The sequence below is a fragment of the Lipomyces arxii genome (assembly GCF_038497795.1).
Source record: "Lipomyces arxii strain Phaff 12-163 unplaced genomic scaffold V1512scaffold_17, whole genome shotgun sequence".
NCBI lineage: Eukaryota > Fungi > Ascomycota > Lipomycetes > Lipomycetales > Lipomycetaceae > Lipomyces > Lipomyces arxii.
The window spans coordinates 38,811-60,062 of NW_027117716.1; the positions used below are offsets into that span (position 1 = coordinate 38,811).

Sequence of the window (21,252 nt, forward strand, 5' to 3'; positions counted from 1 at the left end):
TTTCAGTTCTGCCAGATCAGCTTCCACCGGAACATCTTCAGCCTCTGGAGACGACATGGGCTCAGGGGCAGGTGGTAACACTTGAAGCGGTTCGTCTTGTACTAGCTCTGATCGCTCTTCCAGTCGTGAAATAACTTCCGGTTCTGGGATCTCTTCCAGATCATTCTCTACCGAGGCAGATTCAGGCTCAGCCGGCTCAGACAGCTCAGACAATTCTGGAGGAGATTCAGTCGTGAGTGTTGGTGTGAGCTCGCGCCCTGATCTTGAAGCAACCAACTCTTCGTCAACCGCATCTTCAAATTCGGCGGCATCGGTAGTCTATCACGCGATATCAGAATAATACTACTCACACTCCAGAACAACGTACATCACCAGTAGTATCAGTCAGTGAAGGCTTCAAAAAGTTATCTGCACTGATTGTGCCATCGGAAATATCCAATTGAGCTTCAGTAGGCTCATTTTCTGTTTCAACGGGCTCAGTCTGTACAGTCTCTTCAATCTCCTCGGTCGGAGCAGCAGCAGCAGGTTCCGGTGACAACTCTTCTGATACCGATTCAATTTCTGGCTGAGCTAGCTGTTCGTCAGCAACAAATTCTCCTGGTATAGAAGACATTGCGGCGTTGTCTAGGCTTAAGCTGATCTGGTCAATTGCTGTTCTTTTTGAGTGCAAAGACTTGTAAATTATGGCGCTATGTTTCGGGCCCAGGGGGGCACTTAATGCTTTTGTGAATTGGTATAGCGGTAAGGGGTTAGAGTTCGAAATTCAGTATTCAAATAAGGTTTTGTCACATGAAATAAAATGTTAACGAGCTCGCATTTTACTGTATGACTTGTCTAGAGATAATAAGAGCGTTTTTTCAATTAGAACATGGTCAAAATACCTTCAATTTAGATTTAATCATTCTGCATTTTTTTTGTTTCTCTACTCAAAAGTTTTAGAAAAAAAACCGATTATATTTACCTCTTCGAGAAGAGACGGCTCATACCAATTTGTGGCGGGTATTGTACCAAAGCAGTCGGGTTAGGGCTAACTTTTTCAAGAAATTTGAGCATTATTGGGAACAGAGCAGTCAAAATACAGCAAATTGCATAATATTTACTCGCACAGTGTAGAGAACTTGGAGTTGGTGTTCAGCACAAAGAGAATTGTTTTTCAACGTATTGTTAACATTTTGGAGGTTAGAGCTAAATTTAATAGCTTGCGCCTTGACGCTGCTCCGTTCTTGCAACGAATAACGACGCATATTGCGTTCTCACCGGTTCACCCAACTCAGCAAACTCTTTTTTCCACAATGTCAATGATAACACCACCACCGGAGGAACCTAAAAAGGTAAAACTTGGTGGGCGGGCGTTTTATGAATCCATTGGGTCGCCAAAGAAGATTGTGGCACCTATGGTAGACCAGAGCGAACTTGCATGGCGCAAATTATCTCGGCGGCTCGGTGCAGATTTATGTTACACGCCGATGCTACACGCCAAGCTGTTTGCGACTCAGGAAAAATATCGCCGACAGATGTTTGACGCTTTAGATGGAGAGGCAACATCTGACCGGCCGCTGATTGTACAGTTTTGCGCCAATGATCCAGATCTTTTATTAGAGGCTGCTAAGCTCGTCGAGGATCAGTGTGATGCGGTTGATTTGAATTTGGGCTGTCCGCAGAATATAGCAAAGCGAGGAAAATACGGTTCTTTTCTGCAAGAAGACTGGGAATTGATTTACAAATTAAGTATGCAGTGGGAGACCTTCATTGAAGCAAACTGCTAACAAAATGCTTGCTAGTTAATATTTTAGATAAAAATCTTTCGATTCCAGTCACAGTTAAAATCAGGGTGTTTCCAGATCGCGAGAAAACTTTAGCATATGCAAAAATGGTGCTCTCTGCAGGCGCCCAAATTCTTACTGTACATGGCCGAACCAGAGAGATGAAAGGACAGCAGACCGGGTTGGCTGATTGGAGTATAATTAAATACTTACGAGAACAATTGCCCTCAGAAACTGTTATTTTCGCGAACGGGAATCTGCTCTATCAGGAAGATATCAATAGGTGTCTTGAGGCCACTGGTGCCGACGCAGTAATGTCTGCAGAAGGCAACTTGTTTAATCCAGCACTTTTCGTCAAACCAATAACATATCGAAATATTTTACCGGCAGATCAGGAAGATATGGATATAATGTTTCCTCGAATGGACCATTTACTGCGAGACTACTTCGAAATATTGAAAACAACCCCTGGGGAAGCATCGCAAATTGCCGCCAAGTCACATTTGTTTCGTCTGTTACGATCGTTCTTGCCTGTACACACTGATGTCAGATCGGAGATCGCTCAGATTAATAGAAACACGAAGATTGAAGAGTTTGAGAAAATCACTGTGCATGTCGAAACTATAGTCAAAACTTTGATGGCAGATGACACGAATAGAGAAAACGATGTGGTTTTCCGATCTAGCCAGGCATTAGACGCATCTGGAGCTGAATACAAAACCGTGCCATATTGGAGAGCACAACCATATTTTAGGCCAGTTAACGGACAAATTCTGTTTGGCGGAAAGCGACCACTGGCTGACAAGGAAGAAACCGGTGGAAAGGAAAAGGAGCAAAAAGTTCAATAGATATAATAATTTTATTAAACATTTTCAACTTATCTGCTGGCAGCTTCAAGTACCTTGAGAAAAGTCTCTGAATCTTGACCACCAGAGACTTGATATCTATCGTTAAAGGTGTAATGTGGCACTCCTCCGATACCTCTGTTCTCGTGGATTTCATTGGCGACAATACTACGACCCTTTCCTTGTTCCAAAAACTGGGTGACTTCGAATCCACTTAGCCCTTCAATAGTGTCAGCAATCTTTGCGATTTCCGGTGTTCCAAATATGTTTTCTCCACGACTAAATGTTGCCTCAAAACACGCTTTCATAAACTCAGTCTGCTTTCCCTTCTCAGCCGCGTAAACCATAGCTTCGTGAACCAGTTTCGTTGGTCCAAGAACTCCTTGTAAGACGTCAATCTTCAACCCAAGAGCTGCAGCTCTGTTTGCCAGCATGCCCAGTCTTTGAGCAGCAAGTTCTGGACCTCCAAATTTAGCATAGTAGTAAGGCGCTCGTGGAACAGTCGGTGTCACGTCCGGTGTCGAAGCTGTGGATTTTAAACTGGCAAGATCAGGATCGAGCTCAAACGCATGCCACGAGAGTGTTATCGTAGAGTCTGGATGAATCGTTTTGAACTTCGCCATTGCCTTTTGAAGCTGAGTGAGTCCAATGTAGCACCACGGGCAAATAACGTCTGAAACTATTGAAATAGCAATTGAAGGACTTGACATGTTTTTTTTAATGACTTTAAATTTGTTGATGAACAAAAGGGAAGACAAAATGAAAATTTATATTTCGAGACTTAGAAAGCGCATTATTAAACATTACAAATGACGTATAGATAGCATGCGGGTTTTGTGCTAAAACGTTGCCCCTGAGTCTTCTATTTGGAAATACACTGATTTTATGCAAGAGTTTGTGATAATATTTATAAGGGTGTTGTACTGATGGGAGTTGCTATCGTGTGCTCAGTTTATATCCATGTTATCGCTCAATTTCGTCGTCGGCTTTTTTACTGAATAAACGTAAAATGCTTCAGAATTTTCCGTCTCGTGGACTCCCGCTGTCATTTGACTCGAGCCTGGTTAAATCTAACTTGAATTTGTCTTCCACTCAGCGTCCAAAGAGGCAGCGCAAGACATCGGGATCCGGAGGTGCGCGCAAGCTTGTGCTATCGTGCACTACTCCGTTGCCTTCGAATTTGTCAGAGCAGTATTATAAGTCTACTTCAGATGCATTGAATCAGGCTCTTGACTCTATATTTGCTGATTCGCCCGTCTCGACATCGTTCGAAGCTTTGTATCGTGGTGTAGAGAATCTATGCCGAGCCGATGGGAGCCAAAAGCTGTGGGACTTGTTGAAGCAGCGCATGAAAGATCACATTGTGCAAGACTTTTTGACGCGTGAATTGTTTCCCGCTGCTGAGAGATATGCTTCTGCTGGTGGAATGGCAGGCCTGAGTAATCACATGGCCGTAACAATCGAAGACGTGTGGGTGCGATGGTCATCTCAGCTTGCAATTATCAAAAATATGTTCTTCTATCTCGACAGGAGTTACTTGCTAAACACTCCTGGTCAATCTTCAATCTGGTAGGTGTGGTCTTTCCGGTTCTACAGACTGACGCAACTAACTTCTACTAGGGACACTGGTTTGAAGCTATTCAGAACTGAGATTGTGGAAAACACCGTCATTGGATCTCAATTGATGACAAGTATGATGATTTACTTTGAAGAGTACAGATCCAAACACGATGTTCCGGTTGAAAAGCTTTCTACTGTTGTTCGCATGATCTCTATTCTCGGAATTTACGCGTCCACTTTCCACCCCGAATTTGTGGAATCTACTAGATTGCATTACGAAAATTTGGCAAATATGTACGTCGATACGCTTCTTGTTCCAGATTATCTGAAACTAGTCCTTGATTGTCTTAAATTCGAGAACGACGCAGCAGCCACGTTCGGTTTAGACCGCACGACCCGAAACGAAGCGATCGAGACTGTCAAGACTCAGTTGGTCCAGAACGAGGTTGAAACAATCATTGATCGTGGTTTCGATGAGTTGGTTGAAACTGACGGAATTGAAAGCCTTGCAATCATGTTTGACTTGTTTAGCCAAGTCGGGCAGATCAAGATCATGCTTTCTGCTTGGGCAGATTACATCCGCAATGAAGGTCTCAAGCTTGTTATGGAACCTTCAAAAGATCCGGTCATGGTAAACTCATTGCTTGCTTTTAAGGCTAAGCTTGATCATATCGTTGCTGAAGCGTTTAAGGCAACGGCGGATCAAGCCGAGTTTGACGGTACGATGCGTACTACTTTTGTGACATTCATCAATAAGCGTCAGAACGTACCAGCAGAAATGATTGCGAAGTATGTTGACGAGATCTTGCGTGCAGGAAATAAGGCTATGGACGATAAAGAGCTCAGGGAACGTATGGATTCAGTCCTGGTGCTGTTTAGGTTCATTGATGGCAAGGATGTTTTTGAAGCTTTCTATAAAAAGGATCTTGCCAAGCGGTTATTGCTTAACAAGTCTGCAAGTGATGACGCCGAGAGCAGAATGCTATCGAGATTGAAAGACGAGTGTGGTGTTGGATTTACTCAAAAGCTTGAGGGAATGTTCAAAGACATCGCACTGTCTAAGGACTTTATGGCCTCGTTTAAGGCTTCCAAGTTTGCCTCAGGCAAGAGCGACGGTGGTGTGGATTTGTATGTCAATGCTCTCTCCCAGGCGTTTTGGCCGTCTTATCCCGATGTGCCTATTATCCTTCCGCCGCACATGGCCGAAGCGCTTGAGAACTTTAAGGCTTTCTACCTGACCAAGCAAACCGGTCGTCGCATTTCATGGAGACACACGTTAGGTCACTGTACTGTACGCGCGGTTTTCCCCAAGGGTCTTAAAGAACTGAGTATGAGTTTGTTTCAAACAACAGTGTTGTTACTGTTTAACGACATACCGGATGCCGCTACCTTGTCTTACGAAGCAATCAAGGCCGCAACATCTTTGGACGACCGCGAGCTTGGACGAACGTTGCAGTCTCTGGCCTGCGGTAAAATTCGAGTACTCACAAAGGAACCCAAGGGCAAAGACGTCAACCCTGGCGACAAGTTCAAAGTGAATCTCAAGTTTGAAGACAGGGCTGTACGTCTCCGTATCAACCAGATCCAGTTGAAGGAAACTCCAGAAGAAAACAAGGACACGCATGACCAGGTTCAGCGTGACAGACAATACGAGATCCAGGCCTGCATCATCCGGATCATGAAATCGCGCAAAACAATTCGCCATGTCGAGCTCATCCAGCAGACAATCGATCAGACCAAGAGCAGGGGTACACTTGATTTGGCGGATATCAAGAAAAACATTGAAAAGTTGATTGAAAAAGAGTACATTGAGCGGGACGGCGCGGACAAGTATGTCTATCTATCGTAAATCAGGGCGGATTGCTACACTTCTTTGGAGTTCTCGTTAATTATCTATATACACATTTAATTCATAGTTATGTTACAACCAAGACAATCCCACCCAAAATGCATTAATGCTGTCGCTTCTTCGTAATCTTCGCGATGTTCTCCTTCTCTGACTCTCGCGCTCGTTTCGCAGCCCGCTCGTGATCTTCGGCTGCTGCTTTGGGTCTAAACAAGCTCGCCCACCGGTCTGGTTCAAATATCCAAGCTGCCGGTGCAATTCTGATTTTCCAACTCACAGCGGCACGCATCTTTTTTGTCGGTTGCATTTGTAATTCCGCAGCCATGTTTCGGTTGTTCATTGCTTGAAACTGCTCATCCGTCACCACAAGCAGATCGCGGCTTTCTTCGAGAGTGTCAATAAACTTTGCTCCAAGCGCGGTGATGAATCGTTCAATATGTGTAGCTTGCATGCCACTAAATCCTGATGCTGAGATCTGTTTGTTCTGGAATATAGACGCATTCGGATGATGTATAATCTCACCGAGATAACGCGAGTAAACACAAGTCTCGGGTGGCTGTAATTGCTGGTAGTGTATGCTCTCGTCAATGTACCAGTTTGTGACCAAGACAGCTGACGGTGGAGTCGGTCGAAGATCCAATGGCTTCGCGTCGAACGGAACAACAAAATGTGTTGGTTGAGACTCTTCTTCTGAAGATAGAATTATACCACCACGAGACGTTATATACTGTTCCACATACTTTAACTTTGTGATGGAAAATCCATGAAACAGAAAGATGTGACCACTAAACAGTCGTTCCTCGGCAGATTCCTCCGTCACATCGATACCTTTATTCGCAATCTGGTTAGCTTCGTCAGCATCAACAAGGTCGAACGGAGTTCCATGCGATGAAGACTGACGGACAACCACGCTCGCAGACCTGGACGGCGGTCTCGACGACTCAATGTCTTCCATGATTGCATTCCACGTGTTCTCCGATCTTGTCCGTCTGACCAAACTGACCGGCCGCTTCTCAGACAAGGATTTATCTGTCAAGGCCAAGACAGGTTTTTGTTTGCTTGGAATCCGAGCCAGCCGATCCTCGACTGCTTGTTCACCCAAATCAAACGAAAACTCGGCGGAACTTATCCACGCCCCTCGCTTCAAACACGCCTTTAACCAGTTCACATGCACAATCGGGATTTTCTTGTCCAACGCAAACTTATACTTTTCGCCTTCACCTTTTCCCGCCACAAGCAAGTCCGCAGAAGTCGAGACGTAGGCAATGTACACGCCACCGTGCTTCTTAACCAAACTCGCATACTCTAACCGCTCTTGCCCCGGAATGTTTGTAAACGCGATTTTGATGTTGCCAAACACAGTGCGTTCGCCGTATTCAGCAATTTCATGGTCGACATCAATGTCCTCACCAGAAATCCACTTGTCGTATAATACTGGTACAAACTCGACCGTCAGGAACATGATATCTGGTCTTTTTTTTAATGCATATTCGTATTTCGGTGTATCAGGAGACGCAACCACCAGGTGTGTCACGCTTGACAGTAAATCCAGCGACAGACGACCACCCATCTTCTGCGTCTTTGCCTTCAGCTCATTCTAATATAGTCAGCCAGTATTCGCATTATATTTGAAATCACCCTCACAATCTTAATGCTCGGTACTCCGGTGCAGCAAATGTTGAAACCTTCGAGTGGTTTCGACATGGCTGCTGTTGACCCGTCTTGGCTCAATCAAATAGCAGGTCGTCAACTAATTTCAATTCTCCCAACACGTTTCCAAACAAATTTGCAAACACCTAACCCATGCTACGCGTTGGCTTATGATTTCATTTACGCAATCATGATCCCATATTTTTTGTAATGTACTAACTACTCTAATATCCAATTGTTTTATCTACGGTTCACCGTACTGTGAAGTACGTGCTCCTTCATTGTCATGCTTGCAATTGCAGCACACACTGAAAAAAATGCACTGGCGTACAGGACCGCATGGACTGCATCCAAGTAACTTTGAGTCACACTGAGTTTATACTCTGGCGGCAAGTCAGCAATTGCTTCAACCGAGTTTGAGACCAGATCGATGATTGCGTCCGCTCCTGGTCCAGTGATACGTTCACGCAATTTGGTGCCCAGTGTGTTTTGGAAAATCGCAGCGCCGATAGCGACGCCGATTGTCGCGCCGGTCCCGCGGAATCCGTACTGGATCGAAGTTGAGACGGCCTGAAACTCATGTGGTACTGCCGCAACAAGCCCGACCAGTGTGATTGTGAGATACAGGCCACCGCCGAATCCTGGAAGGAACAAATACGAGCCCACGATGTTGACATTTGAATCCATTCCAATGGTGCAAAGGAAAAGTGAGCCAGAGACGATGGTTACAGCCGCCAGCACAGTCATGGGGAAGTAGCGTCCGGTCCGGCGCATGTAGAATCCACAGATTAGAGATCCGAGTGCGGAACCGATGAACTGTGGCATAAGACTTGATCCTGATTTAGTGGGCGACGTGCCCTTAACCGAAATCATGTAGATTGCAGTGTAAAAAATGTTGCTGAAATAGACCATGGTGGTGAACCAACTGGTAAAAGCCGAACCTCTCACAGTGCGGTTCTTGAGTAAAAATAGTGGAATGACCGGCTCCTTGGCAACATATATTTCGATATACACAAACGCTGCAGTTACAATCATCGACAGAGTCAATGGCAAAACAACAATAGCTGAACTCCATGGATAATAACTGCCACCAACACTTACTGCAAACAAAAACAGACACAGGCCAGTTACTAAAGTGCCGGATCCCAAAAAGTCGATCCGTTTAAACTTACTACCGTCAATTTCCTTGGGCGGCAAATTCAGATTAAATTGGATGGCAAGAAGCGAGAGAACAATGATTGGGCCTTGCAGCGCAAAAGTCCATCGCCAGCCAACAGTTTCAGTCAGTATGCCACCAACAATACCTCCAACCGCCGCGCCGGATCCGTATAAGATATTTCCAATACCCTGCAACAAACCACGTTGTCGAAGTGGAACTATATCACTCAAGGTAATTGCACTTAGCGTAGTCAAACCGCCTCCTCCACATCCGGCAACTACTCGTGCGAACACCAGAAACCACATATTTGGCGCGATTCCGCAAAGAATTGAACCTGCTCCAAACAAGACCTGCATCAATTAGCATTTGCTCATTGTGACTCACAATCAACTTGCATTGCAAATAAGTAAAATTGGTTTTCTTCCAAAAATATCGGAAAGCTTTCCGTACAAAGGTTGGAAAGCGGCTTGAGAGATTAGGTATCCCGTTGCAATCCAAGACACAGACTTAAATTCGTTGAAATCTGAAGCAATTCTGGACAGTAATGTTGCAACAATTGTACCGTCAATTGCGGCCAGAAATACTCCTACGTAAAGTGACAAAAAGACAGTGATAAGTGCTCCAGTCGCAAGAGTTTCCTCTTCGATGGCGTCAATTAATGCCTCTTCGTCGTCGGAGCCAAGATTTAATTCCTCTTGAATAAGACGTGAAGATTCGTCTTCCTCAATTCTGTCCGAGGAACTCATTTTACTGAGATGCTCGTGCTTCAATTGGTATTGAAAAAGCTGAATTGAGTTTTTCAGTGCCTTAATCAAAAAATTGTATTTAATTCAAGCTCGCGCAATCAGCATTTATCAGTTCGCCTCTGAGTCATGCATGATCCGCCTTTATCGGAATTTCATCTCGAGCCGCACTCTGTAGATTTTCAATTTTAGATTTAAAGCGCTTTTGATAATGAAACAGCAGTCGTGTAATTCGCTAGTATGAAGCTACACAAGGACATGCACTATTATTTTGAAATAGTTTCTGGATTATATTTAGAGTTCGCGCATGCTTAACGATTTGCAGGCTGCTCTTAGATTATTCAAGGCCGACTGTTTGAGTAAAAGAAGCACGGTATATAAAGAGTTTGGAACAGTCTATCAGTAGTGAAGAGTGACTTGAGATATCAGACATGACGAAGAAGAGATCGTTGTATTTATCGAGCAGAAAAAGCGCGACAAATGCAAAAAGATGTAGATAAATCATGCAAAAATGCTGATTCAAATTCAACGATCGCACGCTTGATTGGGCTTCATCAATGCTTGCTACGCGTGTTCGTCTGCTTAAACCGGAATAAAACAGCTACTGCTATGGTGACTACCTTGCCTGTCGCCGGTAAGCAGTTGTATTTCAGAGGCTCTAATTCTGAACAGTCAATTGATCAAGTCACATCAGTTGAAGTCCAGAAAATGGATGCATCTCAACAAATGACAATGAATTGCATTGCAAAGTCAAAAGTACATAAATTTAGTTCAAATCAACTCACCTCCACAGTACTCAATACTTCGGACAACAATCTCGTTCATCTGTCCAAAACGGGTACTGAGACGGAAAAATCAGCGAATGGTCGACTCAAATAGTAATCCGAATTCTTTGAACATAAATAATCAATATTTACCATCTGATTGCCAAAATTTTTTAATCTTTAAAGATGCATGGAGAAGCTCATAAGTTAGAATTTACTAAAGTCACAAAGAACACTTTAAGCATCAACAATTTAAAGTCATATACAAGCGTACGGAAATCGTTAACAGTCCTAATCACAGTCATCCTGTTCTCTTAAATATTTCCTGCAGGTAATACCTTGAAGGTACATGATGGATACGCTTGGTGTAGCTGTGTCAAAACTAACTTATAAGAAAACCAGTTTCGACGAAACAAAATATACTCGCATTATATAATAAGTTCAGAGTTTCTTGCGTATAAATCCATTAAGCTCGTTCTCATCTTGTTTGCGGAAGGCAGGTATTTTCGTGTACTGGTTTTTTACTAAGCGGCTATATGCATATCCGGCAAGTCGTGTCCTCGCAATTCATAATCTGAAGCAGTAAAAGATTATTACCACTCAAGTCTAAAATGCTCAATAGGGCTCACGGTGTTTGCTTCGCACGAAAAGACGGGAACTGAAGTGGATTTTTAGGGTTTTTCGATAGTTTTGAACAAGAACTTTAACCCCTTGATTTGAGCCCCACGATGATTTTGCTTGAACAAGTCAGGTTAGATCCGGTCGAGGCTTGCTTTACTGCGAGCTGTTAAGGAGGCTGTCTACGACATGCTGTCATACGTACAAACTATCAGAAACTTCTTTGAGTCACAAGGCTTGGGTAAGTTTTTTATTTAACATAACTAACCTTTTTGAAAAAGACGTAATGTGGGACCAGTCCCTGAAGATTGTGCCTTCACAGAATTACTGCTAAAATAAGATAAGACTTTATATCCCTTTCAAATAAGGTAAAGTCAAAGCTGTATAATAAATCGCAATTTAGATTGAAATTATGTACATGAATATTAGGATGCGCAAAGCAACAAAAGAAAAACTTTAATTGACTAATGCTTGTTATCCCGTTATCTACAAAGACGGACCCGTCCAAGGCAGAGAGAGAGACTTCTTGGCCGCGGTAGCTTACTAGAACTAAGAAAAGTCTTGAGCCTTGGTTAAACTTGTTATTTACGTATGCGCTACTCTTACAACCCGGATAATTAAACCGGATACCCTAATAAAATAGTTACATGATTATAAATACATTCATATCTAAGCTCTACTTCTAGTATAAGATTGAGATACAACGACGTCGTTGATATTTGGTTCCAAAAGAAAGTGGGTCCCGTGATAAATTAAAGTTCATGTACTAAGGAGATAACGATAAGTACCCACTCTCGAGCATACGCACACACACACAAAACGCAAACGAAAAGAGAAAACAACATACCTCCACTGTCAAGGGTCGGGTTTTGACCTGTCAAAGAATTGCTTTGTCTTGACTTTAGAGTTAGATCACGACGTATGAAATGGCGCATTTCTTTTTCAATATGCCGGCATTAAACGATACGTTTAAATTACTCAGCCTAATGATTAGCTTCCAAGCATATACTGGTTTGTGCACGCGCAGTGCGCTCGCACAAGGCAAATTTATGATCAAAGATAAAATGATTTTAAACGAACGTCCGTGTTCAAAATGACACAGACGTTTTATTGTGCTATCAGGCCAAAAGATAAGAAAGAGAACAGACAAAAAATGCGCGTCCAAGCATTCAAATTAAAGTTATTCGGATTTACTCAGCCAAACTTTAATTCAGTATCTGTCGGAGTACGGGGGGAAGCCTGTCCTGATTAAGTTTAGTCACAGTCAGTCAGTCCCCTTGAAGTCTTGTCAGAGGCTTTTTTTTTGGCTGTTTTGTGTACGATAAGTCAGCATAACATGTTATACATCCCAATCATTATTATGTCGCTCTCGATACCCGTGGCGTTTACTTCTCGCACGACGTCCCGCACTTGCAGCTATGTATGTTTAGTGGCACTCATCGCGCGGGCGCGTATTTATATTTCCCGACTGCCGGTCTTTCGTTGGATTCCGACGACTACAGACCGGCTTATTCGTTGTTGAAAAATTTCTGTTAATGGTACTGTCTTATGCTGTGTTGTTCTTATCATTATACTGATATAAATCTAGATGGAGTTGGAAATCGAAGACGAAAAGAAACAGGTACCCGTTACCGTTGCCAACGACGACAGCAGTTTCGACGTTGAAAAAGGTGTGGATTATGATCCCCTTGAAAGAGCAAAAATCATCCATCGTCTGACTGCTGTTCATTATGGAGAAGATGAAAGCGAAGCTGTGTTTGACAAAGGTGCAGAGTACTTGTTCGAGAAGATGTCTGTTCTTCCCGTTGAAGAGGGTATTCAGATTCTGAAGGATGCTGTTGAATATCATAAGCGTGACGAGAACTTTCCTGCTCAGGATATGGATCGTATTGTCCAATTGTTGAAAGGACCTGAGCATTACGAGGGAGGTGATATAGATGCATATGAGCTTGATATCAAGATTGAAGCTTCTCTGATCAAATACCACTCGCCATATCCAGAAGTGCGTGCCGTCTGTGATCCGTTTGACGATCCGACTGCCCAGATTGAGACTATTCGAATGTACGTTCTTGGAATCTGCTGGGTTGCTCTTGCATCTTTCATCAACCAGTTTTTCAGTCAGCGTCAGCCAGCCCTTTCAATTACGTCCCAGGCTTGTCAGATCTTGCTTTATTTTTGCGGTGAATTTTGTGCGAAAGTGTTGCCAGATTGGAGAATCAAGCTCTTTGGAACTGTTTACAGTTTGAACCCTGGTCCATGGACTCACAAAGAGCAGATGCTTGCGACTTTGATGGTCAATGTTGCATCTGCCGCTGCCCCAGTCGGATCTGCCTTGTTGGTGCTCCGTATGCCAATGTTCTTCAATCTTAAATATGTTGGCTTTGGCTTCATGATGTTATTGAACTTTGCCACTTTGTATCTTGGATTTGGCTTGGCCGGTCTCATTCGTCGTTTTGCAATCTATCCAGTCAAAGCTATGTGGCCTACAATTTTGCCTACCTTGGCACTCAACCGTACTTTACTCATTCCCGAGAAGCGAATTAATATCAATGGATGGACCATGCCCAAGTACAGATTTTTTTTCATTACTCTCGGCTTGTCATTCTGTTGGTTTTTCTTCCCAGCATACATCTTCCGCGCACTCAGTTACTTTAACTGGATCACATGGATTGCCCCCAAAAACTTTAACCTTGCGGTTATTTGCGGATCTATGCTTGGTCTTGGATTTAACCCAATTACTACTTTTGACTGGTCTATTGTCAACTATACCAATCCATTGGTCGTTCCTTTCTTTTCTATCCTCAACAATTACGTCGGTGTTTTTGCTGGTGCTTTCATAGTTTTGGCTATGTACTGGACCAATTACAGCTACACTGCTTATCTTCCTATCAACTCCAATAGCATTTATGACAATACTGGACAGACATACAATGCTTCTCGCGTGTCTATCAATAACCAATTTGATGAGGAAGGATACAAGAACTATTCGCGTCCATTCACATCTGCCGGTTACATTTTGACTAATGGTGCTGCGCTTGGTATTCACACGCTCTCGATTTCATATATTCTGTTGACAGAATACAAGATGCTTGGTAACGCCTTCAAGGATTTCTGGCATCAACTCAGATACCGCAACCGCTCTAACTTTGAGACTTACAATGATCCTCACACCGCAATGATGGCCAAATACCCTGAGGTTCCTGATTGGTGGTACCTTGGGGTGCTTGTAGTTTCATTTGCATTTGCTGTTGGATGTGTTGCTGGATATCCCACCAATGCGCCAGTGTGGGCTTTACTGATTGTCATTATTGTGTGCACTGTCATGTTGATCCCTTCGTCTATCATCGCGTCTGTTACTGGATATGAGCTTGGATTTGCCAACTTGACGTTTATCATTATTGGTTACATGCTTCCCGGAAACGGTATTGCTAACATGATTATTCGTCAGTTTGGCTGGGATATGGACCAACAGAGTGAGAGCTTTGTTAGTGACTTGAAGATGGGTCATTACGTTAAGCTTCCTCCACGTGCTATGTTCCGAGTGCAGATGATTGCAGTTTTGGTCCAGGCGTTCATGACAGTTGCGATCTTAAACTTCTCGATTGATTCTATTGACAACTTCTGCGAGTACACTCAGCCAGACCATTTCACATGCTCTTATCCGCATTCATTGTACTCTGAGGGTATTTTGTATGGTATTGTTGGACCTCGTCGTATGTTGAACAGCCTGTACCCTGTTGTCAAGTACACATTTTTAATTTGCTTTGTCGCTGTTTTCCCATTTGTGTTTTTGAAGTGGAGGTTCCCGCGAGCGATGCTTTACGTTCATCCAGTTTTGTTGCTGAACGGTCTTTCCAAGTGGGGGCAGGCTTACAATCTCTCTCAGTACACTCCTGGTTTGATTGCGGGCTTTGTCTTCAACTATTATCTCAAGCGCAACTACCAGCTTTGGTGGACAAAATACAACTACATTCTGACTTCTGGATTGTCGGCCGGTGTCGCGTTTAGTGGTATGTTCATTTTCTTGACGCTGCAGTACACAAACACATCGTTTGTCTGGTGGGGTAACACGGTTCAAACTGCTGGATTAGACGGAACTTACGCGGCTACCAAGTTGCCTATTCCTGAGGTTGGCTACTTCGGTCCTGCACCTGGTACTTGGAGTTAAATAGTTTTTGCAGTTCTGTTGTAATATCGATGTAAGTTTAATTAACAATAATTTTTACTCATAGTATGATTTAAATGCGATGCGTATTGCGTACTACGAGATCTTATGCCGAATATTGCGGTGTTGATATGCGGTTCAACGTTATTCCTTAGCATAAAAACCGAAAAAAAAACAGCCGGATTTCGTATTCGGTGAGAATTTTAGCCCTGGTCTTCTGTAAACTCTGACCTAAACTTTTAGTCTTTACATTGCGTCTTTGAGCCGTAAAAGCTAGAACAGCCAACGCTATGAAACGACAAAGAAAGAACGGAATGTAAATTTGGACTTTGCTTACATTTTGAACTGACTTTCTGAGTAAAAACGCATCAACAGTAAAATTGAGCCCGTGCACATCTTGATCTCAATGTAATTTACCCCTACCCTTGAATGCAGATTTGTATGGTATTTTGTGTAATGTCGTTGAATATTAAGAAGCAAGACGATACAATTAAATTGACTAAAAGTGACTGACTGCCAGGCATAAAATACTCACTCACAAAACCTTCGAGACTGACTACGCGCACCAAATCTGTAGCCATTCGGCAATCCAGTATGTAATATGACAGACCAGTATGGAATATACATGGCATTGCTATGCCGACTATGCTATTTGCTATGCACCGCTTATTTGTTTATGCTGCAAATCATTGTATGTTGGTCTATTCTGGGTATATTAATGCAGCCACATAGCAATTATTGCGTATGAACTTCACACAATAGAGACCAAAATAACATTCTGCTATTCTGGACTTGACTGCATCAAGACTTCGTTGTCAGACTACGAAGAACTCGCCGAAACACAACTTCTCCGCGATCAAAGAACGCTACACGTAAAGCTAGCGCACAAATGGGTAGCTCTGCAAGCAAGCAGGCAGCAGAGTCTACTGCACCAACACAAATTAATACCAAAAATGCAACTTCAAAGGACAAGATTCGTTCAGTCTCGAAAAAACCGGCAAAGAAAGGTCTTTATAAACGCAAGAAGGTGAATACAGGGAAACGAAAGCAGGATGAGATTGAGAAGGATGAAAAGCCAATTAAAAAAAGTAAACAAGTAGTTGACTATGTCAAGCCAATAACGCGGAAACAAAAGGACTTGGCTGGTACAGAGGGCCATGAAGAAAGAAAACAGGACACCAGATCTAACATTAAACAAGAGTCAGACTCGATGATTGCAGAACCGCCTACAAAGAAACAAAAGCAATCGCGAAAGCGAAAGTTAAAGAGTCCAGTTCAGACCTCTCCTGCTCCGACCACACGTGAAAGCAATGATTTAACAAATCTTCAGTATCAAGCAAAACAACTCAATCAAGATCCGCTGATTTTCGCTGAGCATGTACATGCAGTCCAAGATTCAATCGGAAAAGACCTGGACTCACTACCTCAGTACACAAATGCGAACAATAGTCAATTCTCTCAGACGGCCGCGTTGACACCAGCACCAATCTCAAATGTGTTCCCCCCGGCTGGACACGGCATTCAGCAGTCCCCGCCAACACCAGAGCATCAGCAACACACAATGGCCGAGATTTCGTTGGCAGAGTACCAGAATCAACGATACGGCCCCCCTGGTCGGCCAAAGCGAAGAGTATTGTTTTCAAACCCGATCCCTGCCTTGCCGCCGTCAAGAAACGAGCAAGCTTATAGCGTGTTGCGTACTCCGATCCCGTTGATTTCCGGCCATCCGTCTCTCAATAGCCAGTTGATTTTATCTGCGCCTTCGCCTGCAGTCGAGGTCTATCCTTACAGCGTGCATGACGAACGCAACTACGACTACATCTTCACATGCAAATGCGGACACAAATTCGTCACAAAGGGAAATATCAACAGACATCTCAAGACTCTACGGTTTGACGAGGAACATGCAAAATATGTTCATCCAGAGAACGAGCTGTTTGTACACATATTCCCTAGGAACAGGTTAAAGAAACAAGAATACGAAGCTCTACGGTACAAAAAGCAAGCTGAGGTCGACGCCACTACCGCTTTAGCAGCAATGAGTCAGGCAAGCAAGGCCGCCCGAGGTTACGTCGAGGCTTTACAGCTAAAGCAACAAATAATTGAGCAGGATAAGCAGCTAGCTGCAACAAAACGGAGGTATGCCCAGTTTTCAGTAGAGTATGATCGTGATCATCTGAACGCAAAAAACTTTACTCAGTAAAATTATGGCAAATGTTAACTGTACTTTTATTCCAATACATTTTAAAAGCAGAACTTCCAAACTCCAAATACGCTTTAGACGGATGTAAATGTCAAAATCGCAATGCCCAGTAAATCCAAAACTCTTAATCATCATGGTACACTCTACCGCCTCTAACATTGGCATCTTCTCGTCCCATACTGCGCTGTATATTACCAGACATATGCTCACATCCTTCCTTCAATAACTCCCAGCTTGCCGCCTTCATCGACTCCGAAATCATGCGCATCAGCCCTACAGTCCTGTTCTTGCCCTCCATCGCATCGAGTTCACGGCCAGTCCGCGCTCCACACATCCGCTCCAGAAAAGCTTTACCATCTTCGGCAGCCGGAATCAAATTCTCTGCGTCCTCGTCGGAGTCCTTGGCCTCGCCATTGATCTTGTCGCGCTCGCCCAGTATATTGTTTTCCGGACCTTCGAGACAAAATCCATACGACCACACCACCTGCGCGCAATGAAAAATCGTGCATGGCCGATGCACAAACACGTCCTCAGCAGCTGTGTACGGCTGTTTACCGTAGTACGACCCCTGATCACCAATTATATACACTTCTCGTAGAAACTTATACGCATGCCAAGCTGCTTCCCGCGCTCTTTCGCTGATTGCCCAGTCGTTCATTCGTCGCCGAGCTATGACGTAATCCTGATACCGGGTCGGTCGACCTAATACCCGATGAACGCCAGAAAAGATCTGCATATCATATGTTGAGACCCACATTGCGACGTGCGCCAAATGTAACATCGGCGGCATTGTCCGCTCATAAACAGTGTTGTCACCGGGATACGACGAAGTAGCAAGCTGCTGAGGAAACCGCCGGTCGTAATCAGCACGCCAGAAATCTAGTGCTGGGCCAAGCGTTGACCGCCAAGTGTCTCGGAAGGCTCCCCAGCCGAGAGATGAGATTTGCAAGTCTAATTGCTCCATCTGATAGGACAGCGACATGAGACCACCAAGCAAAATAATAGATCCAAATCTGCCTGTAGTCACTGACTGTTGATTTAGCAATCGTTTCACGGCTTTAAGAAACGAAATAGTCGGCGTTTGTAGCAACTTTGTTCGGTCAGCTGGAATTGAGTCCCATGACGCCTCATCGCACGGTAAAGACAATCTAATTTCATGAGCAGACAACACAAGTGAATGTGCAAACAAATCGGCATGACAAATATCAAGTATAAACGCCATAAAAGCTGCTCGTTTAGCCATCTCGGCGTCAACCCACCGCTTCCAAATCTCCGAGGTACTCCGTTCAACCTGCTGTTCGTTTGCATTTGGTGAATGTCCGCCAATTAATGTTGTTCCACGACGAATAAGCTGTAGAGTTGTTCCATGATGAATATGCGCACGCTCATGGAACTTTCGTGTAGACATTGTCTTTTCAAACACTTCCAAAATTAACAAACTTTGAATAATCCAAATTTTTGCTGGCGGATGAAACCCAGGGCTGCCAAAAATGACCCAACGTAATGGTTCTGCAATTTTTAATGCCAAATCCTGACCCCTTCCAAAATAGGCGCCCACCATAATCATGCTGAGTAATAATACTCCAGGAGTAGTATCAGCTTCAAACGAAGGCTTATGAAGAATTGGAAACTGAAAATGAAACTTGCTCCAATATAAAGCCAAAAATCTGTGAATGCAATCGAGTTCAAAATCAGGGTGCGATTCAAGTGAAGGAATCAGGCCGAGAATGTCTAGTCGTTTAGACTCTGACATCACCCGACCCTGAGGTGGCGTGGGTGGGGTTAGTGTATTCGGGAGATCCAACGGGTATTCAAAGGTATTTGATAGAGTTGACGGTAGAAATAAATCTCGAGCATTGCTAAGCATGCCATCGGAAAACAGCCAATTGATGAGATCTGTGGCATTTGACGGCGATTGTTGTGACGACAATGGATTTTGATCTTGTGGGATTGAAGGTATAGCCTGTTGATCAGGTTGAATCTGAGTTTGAGGGGGAGGCAGCATGACCATCGATGGCAACGGTGAAAACTGCTGAGTAGAGTCTTGAGAATAAGGTAGCTTTGTACTAATTGAGCCTGTTGTAACGGGCCCAGCAATGCTTGTAATAGCTGAACCAGTAGCTGACGCAGTCTCCGGAAGGCTTCCTGCCATTGACTCCTCATCTTTAAAATTCGTATCTTCATTGCCTCCACGACGACGGTGCCTATCTAAATGCCTTACTCTTAAGTCTTCTCTAACAAATGATTTGTTACAGTCAGGCCAAGTGCATTTGAATATCTGTTTTGGTGCATCTAATTGTTAAAATCAACATAAAAGTGCTCTAATTATCACAAACATACGATTTAGCTGATGTCGTGATAAATGTTCTGACCGCGTAAACTTCTTCCCACACCCTGGTGCGTCACATTCAAATACTTTATCGAGACCTTTTCTAGATCTGCGTCTTTTTCTACTCGGCTGTGAAAGAGTAGAATTTTGCTGGTTCACGAAATCTAAATCTTCTTGCTGTTGTAGTTGCTGAGTTTCAATTTGCACCTGAAGATGACTATCTAGTATTGGTGGTGGAGGCACGTCATGGACATCTTTCGGTGCTATATAACTAACAGTCCCATTACTATGAAGCGACGAAAACGAGACCGGAGAAGGGTCCATTTTTCGGGGTTTTATTGCACTTGGTAGAATTATCCGTTCCAAGTTCTGATTAAAAACAGTTTCAATAAAAAGCGGAGCCGGAGTGGCGTGGGGGGAACCTTTGAATTGAACTGTATCCCGCATGCAATTTAGAGTTCACACTTAACCTAATGCTCCACTGTAAGCTAATTACGATAGCTAAGAGAAGCCAATAAAAATAAAACTTTAATCAGCAATTGCTTTTGCGCAATGGAAAGGCGGGGAATTGGCTTAGTAACCGGCTCTAGGAAAAAGGAAATATATTACATAAGTCGCATTAAAAGTATTTTAAATTGTTTTTAAGAGAAGATATGGCGTATTGCATGCCATTCATCTCGAATCATTCCAAGCCCTGACCTTCCAATCAATAACCAAATAAAAAACCGAACTGTCGCTCGTCTGGATGCAACAGCAAGAAGCATTAATCCACAAGCTTTGCCGTGGCCACACATCAAAACAATATTTAATGCTTCAATCGTGCTCACGTTAACTGCCCAGCCTACTGCCTTAGCTGCTGCTGGAATGTCATAGCTCCATATGACCATTAAAATTGGGAATAACTTCGTAGCTGACGATATTAAAAGTGCTATTGTGACTGTGTCCGGATCATAAGAAGGTGCTTCGGGAGATTTACTTGCTGCATATCGCGAAAAATACCGCAGTACTCCATGAGTGACAGCAGTCTCAGTTAGACAGTACAAAACAAAGAATATGTATTGACCAAGTACCGGAAACTGCAAGACTTCTCGTTCTAATTGACTACCGGCACTTTCATCCCTGTATGATTCCTTTTCTGCTCGTGCCCATGTAAGGTACACGTCAAACAGTGTAATCAAGACAAATATTCTCCGAATAGTTGAATGTAAATGTGGTGATATTGAGAGGCGATTGAACGCCAAGTGTCGGTACACTTGAGGCTTTATAAGCACCAAATCAATAAATATCAGTACGCTGTCATGCTCTATGTATTTATCTGCAAATTTATTGCAATTTGGGCATGCTGTTAATCGAATGTTGTTGGACGAATAAGCTGTGTAGAGCGATGTCACTGGATGTGCACATTCTATGCATATCATTCCTGTTCTGTCAGTACTACATCCCCATACTAAGTAAATATACACACTATCTTCTCTCTAAATGTACCCTCTCTTAGTCGCATGCTCCAATAGCCACCAGGTCACTTTTAGTGCTTCAATCAAGAGTTAGTCGAAGTTGTCGATATCAGTATAGTAAGTTGTCGACATCAGTACACTACCCTCATAAAC

The 21,252-nt window shown here is 43.5% G+C and overlaps 9 protein-coding genes across 9 annotated transcripts; 4 read left to right on the plus strand and 5 right to left on the minus strand.

Annotated features, from left to right (window-relative positions):
- Window positions 1-847: 847 nt before the first annotated feature.
- On the plus strand, window positions 848-2,643 carry V1512DRAFT_266077 (dihydrouridine synthase-domain-containing protein). Its single transcript, XM_066917027.1, has 3 exons — window positions 848-995; window positions 1,042-1,728; window positions 1,782-2,643. Exons 2-3 carry the CDS (start codon window positions 1,293-1,295, stop codon window positions 2,609-2,611), a joined length of 1,266 nt encoding a protein of 421 aa, XP_066770056.1. The 5' UTR covers window positions 848-995; window positions 1,042-1,292; the 3' UTR covers window positions 2,612-2,643.
- Window positions 2,577-3,385, minus strand: V1512DRAFT_266078 (thioredoxin-like protein). Its single transcript, XM_066917028.1, has one exon. It carries the CDS (start codon window positions 3,316-3,318, stop codon window positions 2,641-2,643), a length of 678 nt encoding a protein of 225 aa, XP_066770057.1. The 5' UTR covers window positions 3,319-3,385; the 3' UTR covers window positions 2,577-2,640.
- A 136-nt stretch (window positions 3,386-3,521) lies between these two features.
- On the plus strand, window positions 3,522-6,099 carry V1512DRAFT_266079 (Cullin family-domain-containing protein). Its single transcript, XM_066917029.1, has 2 exons — window positions 3,522-4,177; window positions 4,229-6,099. Exons 1-2 carry the CDS (start codon window positions 3,618-3,620, stop codon window positions 6,015-6,017), a joined length of 2,349 nt encoding a protein of 782 aa, XP_066770058.1. The 5' UTR covers window positions 3,522-3,617; the 3' UTR covers window positions 6,018-6,099.
- Window positions 6,038-7,751, minus strand: V1512DRAFT_277504 (uncharacterized protein). The gene is made up of 2 exons (XM_066917914.1): window positions 7,659-7,751; window positions 6,038-7,611 (listed from the first exon to the last, which is right to left on the minus strand). The coding sequence occupies exons 1-2, from the start codon at window positions 7,716-7,718 to the stop codon at window positions 6,121-6,123; spliced, it is 1,551 nt and encodes a 516-aa protein (XP_066770059.1). The 5' UTR covers window positions 7,719-7,751; the 3' UTR covers window positions 6,038-6,120.
- Window positions 7,752-7,904: 153 nt separating this feature from the next.
- Window positions 7,905-9,569, minus strand: V1512DRAFT_249169 (major facilitator superfamily domain-containing protein; the record flags this gene model as incomplete). The annotated part of the gene is made up of 2 exons (XM_066914601.1): window positions 7,905-9,173; window positions 9,219-9,569. 2 exons carry the CDS (start codon window positions 9,567-9,569, stop codon window positions 7,905-7,907), a joined length of 1,620 nt encoding a protein of 539 aa, XP_066770060.1.
- Window positions 9,570-12,342: 2,773 nt separating this feature from the next.
- V1512DRAFT_51004 (OPT oligopeptide transporter protein-domain-containing protein) lies at window positions 12,343-15,194 on the plus strand. The gene is made up of 2 exons (XM_066918421.1): window positions 12,343-12,486; window positions 12,537-15,194. Exons 1-2 carry the CDS (start codon window positions 12,484-12,486, stop codon window positions 15,114-15,116), a joined length of 2,583 nt encoding a protein of 860 aa, XP_066770061.1. The 5' UTR covers window positions 12,343-12,483; the 3' UTR covers window positions 15,117-15,194.
- A 390-nt stretch (window positions 15,195-15,584) lies between these two features.
- V1512DRAFT_266095 (uncharacterized protein) lies at window positions 15,585-17,352 on the plus strand. The gene has a single exon (XM_066917030.1). The coding sequence runs from the start codon at window positions 16,003-16,005 to the stop codon at window positions 17,314-17,316; it is 1,314 nt and encodes a 437-aa protein (XP_066770062.1). The 5' UTR covers window positions 15,585-16,002; the 3' UTR covers window positions 17,317-17,352.
- V1512DRAFT_277507 (fungal-specific transcription factor domain-containing protein) lies at window positions 17,319-20,030 on the minus strand. Its single transcript, XM_066917915.1, has 2 exons — window positions 19,657-20,030; window positions 17,319-19,608 (listed from the first exon to the last, which is right to left on the minus strand). Exons 1-2 carry the CDS (start codon window positions 19,967-19,969, stop codon window positions 17,441-17,443), a joined length of 2,481 nt encoding a protein of 826 aa, XP_066770063.1. The 5' UTR covers window positions 19,970-20,030; the 3' UTR covers window positions 17,319-17,440.
- Window positions 20,031-20,230: 200 nt separating this feature from the next.
- Window positions 20,231-21,210, minus strand: V1512DRAFT_266098 (Arv1-like family-domain-containing protein). The gene is made up of 2 exons (XM_066917031.1): window positions 21,111-21,210; window positions 20,231-21,065 (listed from the first exon to the last, which is right to left on the minus strand). Exon 2 carries the CDS (start codon window positions 21,061-21,063, stop codon window positions 20,287-20,289), a length of 777 nt encoding a protein of 258 aa, XP_066770064.1. The 5' UTR covers window positions 21,064-21,065; window positions 21,111-21,210; the 3' UTR covers window positions 20,231-20,286.
- Window positions 21,211-21,252: the final 42 nt, after the last annotated feature.